This window comes from Scomber japonicus, chromosome 20 (assembly GCF_027409825.1).
Source record: "Scomber japonicus isolate fScoJap1 chromosome 20, fScoJap1.pri, whole genome shotgun sequence".
Taxonomy (NCBI): Eukaryota; Metazoa; Chordata; class Actinopteri; order Scombriformes; family Scombridae; genus Scomber; species Scomber japonicus.
The window spans coordinates 24,474,433-24,488,999 of record NC_070597.1 but is presented as its reverse complement, the minus strand read 5'-3'; the positions used below and the strand labels follow the sequence as shown (position 1 = coordinate 24,488,999).

At 39.8% G+C, this 14,567-nt stretch overlaps 1 protein-coding gene across 1 annotated transcript in view; it reads left to right on the top strand.

Moving 5' to 3' along the window:
• Positions 1–14,221, top strand: part of ca10a (carbonic anhydrase Xa) — a 240,071-nt gene extending 225,850 nt beyond the window's left edge. The window contains exons 8-12 of the mRNA XM_053341436.1: positions 647–742; positions 8,169–8,241; positions 10,430–10,584; positions 10,855–11,029; positions 14,199–14,221. Coding sequence (XP_053197411.1) covers positions 647–742; positions 8,169–8,241; positions 10,430–10,584; positions 10,855–11,029; positions 14,199–14,221 — 522 coding nt within the window. The remainder of the gene's footprint in view (positions 1–646; positions 743–8,168; positions 8,242–10,429; positions 10,585–10,854; positions 11,030–14,198) is intronic.
• The last annotated feature ends 346 nt before the right edge of the window (positions 14,222–14,567 follow it).

Genomic DNA, 14,567 nt, shown 5'->3' with positions numbered 1-14,567 from the left:
ATTTTCCATTGCTATGATTTATCTTCCCTTTCTCAGTGATGGCAGATTTTTTTCACCCAGCCTTCCAGTGTGGCCATTTGCAACACCTTTGCTGTTAACCATCATTGGACAACACTTTATACAAACTAGATCTTTTCAATCGTATCCCAGTGACAGACCAACCAACCTTGCCAAGACTAACACTAAATGCGCAGTGCTCTTGCTACTCTTTTACTTACTAATAAAGACTTAAATGCACACAAATGTTCCTATACAAGAAAATACATCAATACAAACTGATTCATCATTGCTGACTCTGACCTTGTATTCATGTTCTCTTTGTCAGAACGGATTTCAATACCATGGGCTCGTCTTTCAGCGGTATCCACTTTTACGAGTTGAAAGTTGAGCAGTGCCGCCTGTATTGATTTTCTCTCTTAAATCATCTGATGTGATTTAGGAGAGAAGGATTAAGACGAACGAAGGATTCTTGATTTGAGCCAACAAAGATATAGATTCTCTAGAAGGGTGTTTAAATCCAAGGTCTCTATTTTGTACTCACTGTGGAAAACAACCTTGTGTCTCACTGTAATAATGCCAAGAAAAAATGTCAGGTTGAGACTTTCTTTAAGTAATTCTCTGCATTTGTTCTCTATTTATGTTCCAGGTTCAACTGATTCACTACAATCATGAGCTCTACACAAATTATACAGAAGCTGCTAAAAGCCCCAATGGACTGGTCATTGTGTCCATATTCATGAAGGTAAGTCTCGTACAGATGTCTAATAACTACCTACGTGCCAGTGTGTAGGCTTGATTCACTCATAAGAATGATATTTTCTCATGTGAGGTCCTGACCCAGCAGCTGTTCGGCTGACATTTCATAGTGGGTTATATACTAGATATCCAGCAGAATCTTTGCATTGGACAGTTGGAAGTTTTTACATGCCTCTGTAGATAGAAAATGAGTGAATGAGTCTGTCAAATCCCACCAGGGCTTTCTTTGTTTGAGTTTGGACTTTAGTTTCTGTTTCATTTTAAAATGTTTTCTCCTGTTTTGTTACCTGTACTTCCTGTGTTTTCCTGCCTTTGTTGAGTACCACAAGTGTTTCACTATTATCTTGTTTCACTTGCCTGTTTTGTAAATCATTCCTGGTATACTTGTATCCAGTTTTCAGTTCAGTCCTTGTTGGGTTGTCTTGTCCATTTTGCTGTGTTCGGCATTGTTCTGTGCTACCCCTGGGTTTCAACTTTTTGGGTTTTTTTTCCCCCTGCTGTAAAGACTTTTTCTGCAGCCCTTGTTTTTTCTTTGCAATTGGGGCCCTTGGGGTCATCAGCAGCAGTGACTGAACAAGGAACTTGACCTGGTCTAATAAGAGTCTAAGCATCACAGGACTACAAGCTACAGTATAAAACACACAGATAGTGCTCGGTTAAGGTGTTCATGCAAGTATGTTCATTTAGCAGTGTTTATGTTCACAATTGAATTCCTTATCAGGATGTTAAAACAGAATTTAAATCATTTACTAACCCTTTGAGCCCTACTGATACAATTTCCATCAGAGCTTGCAATATTCTTTTGTACTCAGAAAAACCATAGCCCACAGATGTCATACACATAATGCTAGAAAAGGCATGGCTTATTCCTTTCAGTAGGATCAGTTTCTTCAGTGCCTATTAGAGTTACATCAATTCCTACTGGAGTACAATACTCATTGGAGAAACTTCAAAATCTTCCTTATAACTTCAAATCTAGCTTCATTTTCACAGTATCTAAAGTAATCCACTAGATTTTTGTTTGCATATCAATTTTACAGAAAACGAGACCTCAAATCATATTCACAAAATGAAAAGCATAGTTCTGACAAAATCCATGAAAATGAACCTTTTTGGTTTACACTAGACTACACAAAGCATTGTTTAACACATTTGTCTTGCAGTACAAATGTAGTACTAACACTGCTCTCCATCCATTCATATACTGATATTAGTGTTATGTGGACAACCATAGGACGAAATAACCCAGGGAGGTTTTATTAAATTTGATTTTATAAAACCTTTTTTCCCCTAAAAGCCTACAGAGTAACATATACATGCTAAATAAATATCCTCACTTTTTCTGAAAATAAGAATATATGACATGTCTGGCAAAGATATGTAGCAATAATGCCATAAACCTGTAAATAAAGGGAGTGAAAACTGAGCAAAAATGGGCATTGTATAAATTTGAAGTTCAAATGAGGTAGAATTACATTTTAGCAAATATGGATTGGTTTAGTGGTGAGTTCTCATTTCAAAAAGTCTCATATCCAACATAAAAGTATTCTACAATTCTGCTCTCATGTACCTTTAAGACACAAAATAGGCTGATTATCGGTGTTTGTATCTCCTAGCCAAATATTGGTTGAAAAGAAATCCATCAGGAGATAAATTATCTTTCAACACAATGGCTGCAGTGCGCTCCCACCTCTCTTACTCTCCTGCTCCATCTGTGTCTGGGCCTGAAATCTTATAAATGTTCTCCTCAAGAACTCACGACTCACAAACAATTAGCAATCCAATTATCCTGCAGAGAAAAAAATGTGCTCCTTGGCTTTGTGTCAGAGCTGAGCAGGAGTGTTAGGATGATGGTAGAGTTCCCCTGTCTCTTTGTTGTGTATGAGAGGTCTCCATTTTAAATGAGAGGCTCAGAGATCAGAGAGGCAGTCGACGTCCTCGGCACCACGCACTGAGGCTGAAAAGTTCAGCTGCTAACTGCTAATTAGCTCCCCAATGTCAATGGGACCATCAGTTAGTCTTGAAGAGAGAGAGGAGACGCTGACCTAGGTCAACCCTCCTCTTTTCCCCCCCTTCTAACCAGCAGGAGAGTGTGTGGAAGAAGAGAAGAGCTGGGCTTTGGAAGTGGAGTGCTGCAGGTGTGGTTGGCATATATGATGGCAAGATGTAACTTCAGCATGCGGCTCTGCACTGCTAAAAAGTCTCAGCTTTATTAAGCATAGCCACCAAAGAAAAGACTTGTCCCATCAGTAATTTGATATTATAATGAAACCAGTGTGTTACTATTTAGAAGTCTATGCATTTCTTTTTAAATGTGCCCCATATTTTATACTGAAGAGGTGGAGTTGGAGTGGAGGCGTTCTGGGTTTAGAAAGTAAAAGTTCTTCTACATTGACAATGATGACTGGCAGTTGGAGCACTTTCGAAGCTTAGACAGGCATTAAACTCTCCTGGTTTAATTATCAGTACAAATGACAAGAAACAGTGTTAGAATATAGCATCTAACAGCAGCTAATAAGAGGCTCAAGATAAAGTTAAGCTTTAGTTTCAGATTAGTAGGAACCTTTTGTACATTCACCAGTTTAAAGATGTTTACTTTTACATTCATTGAATTAAGTATGGTGTGGTGGTTTGTTCCTAGATACAGCAATAAGCATTCTGAATTTCCTACAGGGGTGACTGTGACTCAGGAGGTGGAATGGGTCGTCCACTATTTGGAAGATTAAAGGTTCAACCCTGGCTTCGCATGTCGAAGTGTCCTTGGGCAAGATACTGAACCCCAAATTGCTCTCTAAGGCTGTGCCAATGGTGTTTTAGTGAGTGTATGTGTGAATGATTAGCACTCCTCCTAATGAGCAGGTCGACATCTTGCATGGCAGCCTCTTCCATCAGTGTGTGTGAAGGTGGCATTGTAAAGTGTTTTGTGTGGTTAGAAGATTAGAAAGACGCATGTACAGCTCTGATTCTCACCTCTACCTCTACCTGGTTTCCTCTATGTATCAAGAGCAGCTAAGACTGAGCATCCCTCTTTACCAACTGATTTCACTTCAAATTGGTTTCTCGTCAATGTCTCTCTGCTTCCACTGTCTTAAGCGGGTCGGTCTCTTCGGTAGTAGGATCAAGTTAACATGTGGTAACACATCTCTGTCGGAGCAGGAACTCATTTTTCTCACTTCTCAGTGACTCATGCTTTCCACGGTCTTGTCATATTTCCGCACGCTGCGATCCTATCATTGTGACTCAGAAAGCCAGGAAGGGCGCCCAGTCGAGGTGTAGAGTCACGAGGCACCATTAATGACAGCAGTGGGTGACCGCCTTTTGTGAAACCAGGCACATAATAGACCGGGGCAGAGTTTCAAAGTCAATGCAAGGCAATTTCACTCACTGATTCTCTCATTCGATTGTCGACTGATGTCACAGCAAGAAATATGTGAACCCTCTATGTGGCTCGTGGTTATCTTGTATGGAATCGAACTTCAGCCATGTGGTTCTCATTCTGTGCCATTCGTGCACTTAAATGTGTAGACATTCTTGGAATAGAAGAGCCAGAATGACTGAATCCCCCCCAGGTGCTTCTCTAGGAAAATGTTGAAAATGAATGAAAATAAGAGAGGTAGAAAGTAGGAAAACTAGCAAGCAGCATGACTGGTTGGTAATGGCATAATGCCTGTCTGAAGAGTACAGGGAAGAGGTCAAAGACTAAGTAATTTCAGCTGCAGAGAAGGGAGGGGGAGGACGAGTACATCTCTTTTTAATCACTTCGCCCAAAGACATCTCGACAATTAGAGTTGTGAAGTCCACAGAGCATGAGTGAGGGATGGATGGAGGGAAGAGGAGTTAAAGAAGGGCGCGGGGGTGGACATGAAGTGTGAGGTGCTTCCTTCAGCTATTAGTGAGTATGTCTTAGAGTTGGGAGCTGTTCTTAGCGTCTCGGACTGCACTGAACAATGGAGTCAGTCAGGCAAACTTATGCTGGAGTTAGGATTTAAAAGTGACTCTGCAGCTGCAGTAGAGTTTCATAAAGATTTTTCATGTCCGATTTGGTCTTCGACAGAGATTGACGAGTCATCATGGTGGCAAAAGTTTGACAAAAATGTCCATTATAACCGTACATTTACAGCCAATGCCAAAATTCAGTGCCAATGCAGAAAGCAATGTGCCATTTATGCAGTGAGACAGTAAGTAAAGGTGGCTGTATTGGATGGTGAAAATGCCATTAAACCCCTTCTCCCGACACCTTTCTGACGGTGGTTAAGGGATACAGGGGGGCTGTGCAAGGCCATTTCTGTAACTTCCCAAAAAGGACAAGTCGACATTCACACCCACTTCACACAATGACTGGTCAGCTGTGTGGTGGTGAGAGAGTAGTCAGCATTTCAGCTTCTGTCTTTCCTTTTGCATTCATGACACAACTATTTATGTCAATTTTCATGTGAATAGTTGAGTATGACTGACTTCCAGGAGAGATTGACTGAAAATATGCACCATTATTGATATATTAAACAATATCTCGTGTCCCCAATCTCCCTCCCCTCCTTTTAATGGTGGACTTTACCCTCTGCCTTTTGATTAAAGCTGTTCGGAACAACTGTAAACACATTTGATTTCCAACATGGGCGGACAACACATTTTCAGAACCAGTTCCGGGCAACTATAAATCAGCCAGTTAGGACCAGACTTTCATGAGACAGAGCTGAGTTTGCGTCATTGAACATAATCTTGAATTGTCGGTTCTTTTTCTGGTGGTGAGGTGGATTTGAACAGTCTTACTTCATCGTCTAGCTGAATACAACTGATTTGCATCTATAAGACTTAATATTTTCCTTAAGGTGAAACAAGGCTGCCGTGACTGTGAATATTTTTGTTGTGTGTGTGTTTCCAGGGCAACTAATGGAAAATCCACACAATAAACAGCTCCCACGATAACCAGTCACATCCTAGAACTGTTCATTTGTATAGTTCCTTCCTCTGCCACTCTCCCCTTTTTACCAATTAACTGCACACTGTAGCCGTAGTGTCCTAATACCCTGTGCAGCTGTGTGAAAAGAATGTCATCTTGAAGCTGATCTACTGTTCTTTCAAGCATTCACTGTTGGGGAAGATACTGTAGAACTGGTTACAAGCATGCAGAAAACTCTTTTTTAAATCAAAGAGCCAGATGGCTGATTAGAAAAGTTGCTGTGGTGTAACAAGAATTCTTCATAAGCCTTCTCTTATTAATTAAATGAATAGAATCTGGTGGAATACAGCTATTTTGTTCCGAAATGTTACAGAGCTGTAAACAGAGTGATACTGTATGTGCCACCCATGATGGAGGTATTGTGCTTGGCTGTAAGACCTTTAAAGACCTTGTTTGCTTTAAAACTCTATAATCTATCCTCTGTTTTTTGTAGCCTATTATTTAAAGTTTTACAGTGACCTGCACGAAAAGATATTCTGAAATGGTGCCTAAGAGTATGTTAGAGTAGAATGTATTAGATCGTCTGTGTTCAGACAGGCTGGATGTAGCCTGGTGGAAGGCTTTCCACTCCATGTTTGAAATGATTTCAATCAATATGGTCATTCTTTTTTATATCAATAGCACAATGTGAGAAAAAATAAAACAATAAAACTGATATTCGATACAATTAACTAATTTGAATACTATGCAATACTTCTATGTACAGTGAAAGAATGATTTCTCAGCAACTGAAAGGTGAAGAATTGAAGACAATCAGACCACAAGTCGATTCTCGATTTGGCTGGTTTGTTCATGCATGAAGGACAAAACACTGAGTAGATAGTCAAACGTTCTCCCTGAAAAGAGGAGAGTTCACACTTACATAGTACTGAGTTTGTACATAATGTGTCTATGTGTGTGTCTCAATGTTATTTACATGGTGACTATGTCGATGTCGTGTGACTCCAACCAGTGTGAGGATCCTCTTAAGATAACAGACCTTGACATCACAACACTTTTGACCTCAACCTACATGCCAGTGACCCTCATACTAATAATCAGGTGTCAATAGATGTGCCTCTTGCAAATAAGCCATTAAAACAATAATAGACAGTAGCTGGAACACCCAGAAAGAGCAAACACAAATAAAGAAACATTTACTACCTAACATACAGTATAACAAAAATCTCAGTTTATTTCATTTTTTAATTAAAATGTATTCACGTCATTAATTTGGAAAATAGAGTTATATGATATGGTTTCATGAGGAAAACCATAAGACAAAATTGTTATGGATTTATTTTTAGAGATGTCCATGCATTTGTTTTATGACGTGTTCTCTGGGCTAATGAAACAATGTGAATATTAATCCTTCGTCATCAGGCTTTGATGCCAATAAAATTGCTAAATGGTAATAGTGACAGTGAGGGCAAATTTTAACAGCCATGAGCTGGCTAAAGACTGGATTACTGTTATATAGGAAGCTTTCTTTACAGGAAGATTTCACACTGATGAATGTAATATATCATGTTAATAAGTATCTTTACTGTCCCTTTTGGATAATTGGCTTTCTTTCCAGGACTTGAATGAGAAAATCACACAGGAGACCACTCCTATGTATGTGTGCTAAATACAGAGCTAGAGATTGGAAGCGATTAGCCTAGCTTAGCATAAAGATTAGAAGCAGCTGGAGCCAGCTAGCCTATTCAATATATACCTACCAACATCTCTTAAACTTACTACCTGTAACATGTATCTCACAAATGACAAAACAATATATGGTTTTAGAGGAGTTACATGATATGAATATTTCTCATTTTACGCTAGATTAGCCATATCTAAATTTTAGCATTGCACTTTAGAGTTGTATCAACTTCACCCTCAGAGGGAAAGTGAAGAAAATATATTTCTCAGAACTATTCCTTTAACATTACTTTCTTATACAGCGGGCTTTCCACTTTTTTAGGTGACCTTCTCCATTACTATTATATTATTATGTTGGCAAAGAAAAAGCAAAAATGAGACTAAAAGCAGAGTGAAAGCTAACAGTCTGCAGGGTCACTGGCAGTGATCTGGTCACATTCAGCTGTGCCAGATTATAAAGTCACGTTAGGTGAATAATACAGTGTATTTATATTAAAAAAAGATGAATTATCTTTTGTCGTGTCTAAACTGAGTGTCTGTGAGCTGTTTTTAATGGTTTCTTGAAAACAGTGGGAGTCTTTGTTTTCCAGAAGGCAAAGCAGCAGTAGCAGACAGAGGAGCAGCTTCTGACTGTGCGAAATACATCAGCGTGTTTAGACATTTCATGAGCATTAAAGGTGATAGATTAAAAACTACACTGGCATTATCCTTTAAAGTACTGAACTGAGTAGATTAAATTGAGTTTCATTTGGGATGGGCTCTCAATTCATTACACTTTTTTTTCACCCCTTTAACCCTCTTTTCATTCTCTCTTCCTCTTTTAATCCAGATTGCTGAGACATCGAATTCATTCCTCAATCGAATGCTGAACAGAGACACCATTACAAGAATAACGTATAAAAGTAAGTGCTTATGTGTATTAACATCTGTGCTAATTAGGTCTGAAACATAAAGTGTTTGTTCTTTTTTAAATGAGTTCTTCTTTGGATCTATAAAAGCATCATTGTTTCATTTCAAAGTGGTAACTGATGGGATGCTGCAGGATGGGGATGGTGAGATGGCTGCATGGGAACTCTGGATAGCTGGAGGGGGCTGTTGGTGAGGCAGCATGTTAGGCAGCAGTCGACAGCTGTTCTCCAGAGGTTTCCCTCTGCCAGCCTGCCATACTAGAGAGGCAGCATCGGCACGGAGATCGCCTGGGGCTAGCTTGAAAAAAAGAGACAAATAATTGGATTAATGGTGGGGAGCAGTAAGTGGCTGGATACACACACTGACCCCTTGTGGCCAGGAGGCGTCTCAGAGGCACCGGTGGAGCAGGAGGCTACAAGCGAGGGGCCCGGCTGGGATTCCTTCGAGTCCAGCTGGAGGAGCTTGAGAGGAGCATGGATTCTGACAGATGTCAAAACTCCCTCAGATACACTGTCTCACACACACTGGCTCATACACACACAGTCAAACGCTGCCCCCTCATGCTTATGAGTCCTTAGGCATTACCCCTCTCACAGCCAGCAATGCTAGCGGCCCTACACTTTTTTCTTTCTTTTTTTTCCCCCCAAGCACATATGTACACAAATGCAAACACAAAAATGCATACACACCAAAGAGAATAATTCATTTCAAGCACAGAAAGATCAGTGATAAAGCTGAACAGAGTGGTAACAGCGTAAAGAGAGGATCAGAAGATTTTTAGTAGGGATTTTCCCAAGTTAAGCCTATTGTGCTTGTGTGTGTGTTTTTTTTATTTTTATGAATTAATATTCTTTTGATGCACAGCATTCACAAGATGTAGTGTTAAACAGTGAAGCACACTACAGTTGAGTTGGCATTAAAGCTGCAGCGGTCCACCGGAGTGACCTCATCACAACAGGCAGTCCATTTGTCAACAGATGACAAGTTATTGAGAGCGTACTACTGGAGTGTGAAGACAGAGAGGAATGCAGGCTGTCTAATTAGCGTCCTGACAGAGGAGACAGTTTGGATAAAAGTAGTCTTGTGTAGCAGCACCAACAGCCTGTCATTCACACAACAGTAAATGATATGTGAAAGCAGAAGTGAAAAGAAAATATTGGTATGAAAGAGTGAGTGGGAGATGAATATACAGCCGCACACAAAGGACCACGCCCCACTTTTTTCTTTTTTATTGTTTGACCAGACTCAGAATGTAATAAGAGGGTTAGCAACAAGTCTCAAGGCTATAGCTTTATCCACCAGACAGCCTGGTACTTAAACTATATCCAGGCCAGTTATACTGAACAATGTGATAGAAATTTCAATTGTTTTCTATACATTGAATCCCACGGCTGTGTTTTTTTCTACATGGTATGATGATAAAGACTCCAAACATAATCACAAATCTTTTATTTATCTAAATAGAATCAGACTAAACTTGCTTGGTATTCTTTAAAAGGAAATACTAATTTATTAAAGTCCCCTTTTGCTCAAAAACGTATCTTTCTGCTTGTTCCTACAGTTGGATGTTTGACTGTCAGATGCAGAATGATGTATAGGCAGAGTTCATCATCCTTTTAGTAATCAAGATTTTTTTTTTCTTAATGTATTTCGTGCAATTTCCAGCTTCTGTGGAATCTAGAGCTACAGTATTGTTGGATTGATTTATTTCTTCCATCTGTGCATCTGTGCATATTATCAATATAGTATTGATCACGTTATATAATTATTCACTATGGGAATGAACAATGTATCTGTATAATCTTTATGTCACTATTATACTAAAAATACCCAACATCATAAAATGATGGTATTGCTGTAAGGCCAGCATGGCAAGTAGCAGTTCACTTTTTGTCAGCATACTTAAACCATGGAGGTATTAAAGTCCCTAGTATAACTTCCAAAACTCAAGACCATAGTTGACGTCATGCTTGAGAGAACGGGGTCAGGGACAATAAGCTCCACCTCAGATGGGTATAAAAGGATGCAAGTCACAGATTGTTATTCAGTGTCCAGCCATGGTTTACTTATGTTATGCACAGTAGATCTAATATTGCATTGAACTCTGCCTGACTCAGTGTCAGTCTGCTGAAGGTTTTTTCTGCTACAGTATCCTTTACTGAAACTGTTTTCTCCTTGCAGATGATGCGTATCTACTGACCGGCCTGAACATAGAGGAGATTTACCCAGAGACGAGTAGTTTTATCACATATGATGGATCGATGACCATCCCTCCGTGCTTTGAGACAGCCACATGGATCCTGATGAACAAGCCAGTGTACCTCACGCGCATGCAGGTGAGCTTCAGCTGCCAGCTCTAAAAATTCACCTGGGATCATCTGTCTCAGCCGCATATTTTCTCCCTAGCAGCTCCTCACATGTCAGCCTGGCCCTGAGGCTTTTACTCCAAAACTTCCTCTGCTGTTCTTCTGTCTAATCCACCATACAGTCCTGTCTGGAAAATAATACAGTGGATCAGAATGGTTCTGCCTCAGATTTCCATTTAGTGTTTGCCAACTTCTTCTCAATTGCTTCTTTTCTCTCCGCCTCTCCCGTCTTCTTCTCAGATGCACTCCTTGCGGCTGCTGAGCCAGAACCAGCCATCTCAGATCTTCCTGAGCATGAGTGACAACGTTCGCCCGATTCAACCGCTGAACAACCGTTGTATTCGCACCAACATCAACTTCAGCATGCAGGGCAAAGACTGCCCCAACAACAGGGCTCAGAAGCTCCAGTACCGAGGTACAAACTACTGCTTAAGTCATGCTGTCACACTTACAAAATGATATGCTCAGTTTAATAATGATAATAAAGTGCATCAGGTGCAACAGGAAACACCATATATGTGCATTTACAAGTTCTCACCACATTGCATCTGAAAGAAAATCAGTTTATTAACATATTGATTGTTACGTTTGTACTATCAACGATTCTTTCAATCCATTATGATAGAATTGTAACCATAGTATATGGTTCTAATTTAAGACCATACTGATTCTAAGACTATCCCCACTTTCCCAAAAACTTTTTCTAAAAGGAACTTTATCAGACTAGTCTTGTTGGGAAAGTTTCCCCAAAATAATCTTAGTCAAAACAGTTTTTCAAAGTGAAATATGAAATACTTCCATAAAAGTAGAATGTAAATCCCACATACAGAGCTTATCCAAGTCAGATGCGCCTAATATTTCATCCTGTTTACGACTCACATACTCACACCCTAACCCTCCTGTCAAGATCATGGAGATTAAAAAAGTCACTTGTAGTATAGAAGAACTTTATTGTCAGACCAGTTGAAGTTGTTGAAGTTGTACCAGAAACCTCTACTCTGCTTCTAGAGGATCATGGAGATTGGAATGATTTTCTGATTACGTTTCTGGACATCAAGCAGTTTGAGTACTAAATTGTCATCAAACTGTAGATGTTTAAACTTTTCCTTTTGGACTTTTCTCAACTGTTTAGTCCAGACTGACCTCTGAACATGAACCTTTAAGGCTGAGTCACTCTAAAAGACACAATATAATATATACACTTGCTTGCTTAGGCTAGCAAATGGAGACACCTGCTAGCCTAGCAATATAAAACCTCTGGCAGAACATCATCAAGCAGTTTGAGCTTGCTACATTTTCATCAAACTGTAGATGTTTAAACTTTTCCTCTTGGACTTTTGTCAACTGTTTAGTCCAGACTGACTTCCGAACCTCAACCTTTAAGGTGGAGTAACTCTAAGAGACACAATGTAATATATATATATATATATATATATATATATATATATATATATATATATATATATGTGTGTGTGTATATTTATATATATAAGGACATATTTGCTTGCTAGGCTAGCAAATGAAGACACTTGATAGCCTAGCAAGATTAAGGCTCTCAGAGAGCATCCTGTATTGTGAATATATGCAAGTTTTTAGTCCTCAAATAGAAAACACACCTCCCACTTTTTAAAATAGGTTATATTCAAGCCAGTATGGTATTCTGACAACTGCAACATTGCTGCTACGAAGTCAAACGGGGCAACATATATGGTGATCAAACAGTTTGGATCATTTAGGTGAAACTTCTGAATAAAATGGTGTACATAGGAGGAGGTAAACATTGTAGATCAAATTTAAAGCAGGTAGTTGGTCTATAATCTGTGATGGATGGCTCCAACAGACAGTTTGGATCATCATTTTACTGTTTACCATTGTTTTCTCTTCATAAAAGGTTTGGCTAGTGTGCGCCTTTATTTACAGCCTGATTGTGTGGCTACTTGTGTTTCCTGCCTTGTCCAAATTCTTTTAAGCAATGTTGCCAATTAACTTGATAAACACGAGGTTATTATTGTTACCCATAGGAGTGATGGAAGACCCAAGTTGCAATAAAAATGAAATTATCCTTTTAAAAATGCTTCGCAAGCGAAGACATCACCTCAATTCTTTTTAAGTGTTTTAATTTTACTGAACTCAAAAGCTTTGACAGTTCCTGCAGCTAAAAATTTTGCAGCCTCAACAATTTGCATCCTGTGAACTGTGAACCAACAAGCAACTGACAAGTCATTTTTGGTCAGTAAGCGCGATAAATTATTACTCGAGTCATCAAACTGTCATCTTAGGGGGGAGGAATATCGCTCCCCAATGCCTCTGATGTAATTTGTTTTAAGATATGACATCCACAGTTCCAGGGGATTATTGTTTGATCCATGCTCACCATTATAATTAATAAACAAATTAAAATTGAATTTGAGAGTTAAGCTGGGACTCAAGCTGATGGTAGATAAAATGTAGACTGCAGAGCGATGTGCTAAAGGGAAATGAGTTAAGGAGGGTGGGGGGAATAAAAACAGGCAGTGGAAAGTTAGATGGCTGGAGTGTCAGGAACACCTGTTTGGCCCTGACTGACAGATCTGGCGGTTGGGAGTCTGAACTGAACAGTTTCAGCCAATATATGTGAGCAGCTGCTGCACTGAATGTTGAATTTCACCCCTGAAGTGTAAATACATTAAAGGCGAGCGCTATCCTCAGTCTCTGCTATTCACTCTGTGCTTTTTTTTTTTTTTTTTTACTCAGGATTTATTGTACTGTGGCCACACCATGATTGTCCTTCTGTCTGTATCTCCCGCTCTCATTCCTTCCCTGTTCTGCTCCATTCAATCCCCCTTCCATCCCCCTTTCTCAAAAGATGAAATTCTTATTCCGCATAGCAGTTGTGTGTGTGTGTGTGTGGGGGGGGGGGTCTCACCTACCTCACACCTTCCTCCTGATCACCACACACCAGAGACCCTTAGAAAGCCTAAACAAACACTAAAAAACATACCTGCTTATTTAATTGTTCAGAGATTTAAAGACCTTCAAAATGAAGTTATGGGATGGCCAGTGTCTCATTAAAAGGTGAAATACAGCTCTTTGTGTGATTTGTGTAAGGTCAACCTTCTCCTCCCCCCCTCCCTTCCCCAAGAGGTGATCATCAGGGTATCTGAATGTGAAATCAGTAATGTTTGGGAGCTAATCAGGCTCTGTGTGTATGTGTGTGTGTGTTTATTTTCAACACCTAATGAAAGAAAATACCATAATAATAACACACCGCCAATAAATTCCTCCTTTCACGCAACTGCAAAACACCTTTTAATCAAATTAAAATATTTACTCATTCTCATTTTGGGTCTAATTTTCTATCAAGGCTGTCACTCAAAACATAGCAGTAACAACACACTGCCCCCTACCTGTCTCCCTACCACTACACACCCATTCGCATTCGCTCCATTCACTCGGGTGCCAGTCCATTTTTTAAATTGTGTGTTATCGCTAAAGATGAAATATGGCGCGGAGGGGTGAATAATGCCTGGAAGAACAGTTGAACTGTGGAGAGTGCCGCATATATAAATCAGTATTCTCACTCCTGTCCTTCTCCTCTCTTCCAGTGAACGAGTGGTTGCTAAAGTAGCCTCCCTTGGATGAGCATGGAGACGGGTGTCAGAGACGGAGCGAGAGAGCGGGGAGCGAGGCGATGTGGAGGAGGAGGGAGGAGGAGGAAGGAGGGAAGATGTGAAAACCGGGCTTTAAGGCTGCATCTCATCTAAGATTATTTCATGGCATTGTATAAAGACAAACAACACTGGACATTAACCGAAATAAGGAACTTTGCATTGTAAGCAAAGAGACTCTTCTTTTCATACATTGAGAACTGTTAGAACACTCGATCTTACACATACTAACAAGCCCCTTCCCCCACTGTACAACTATATCTATACAGACATTTTGATACCAATACTTTTTTGGGAGAAAACAAA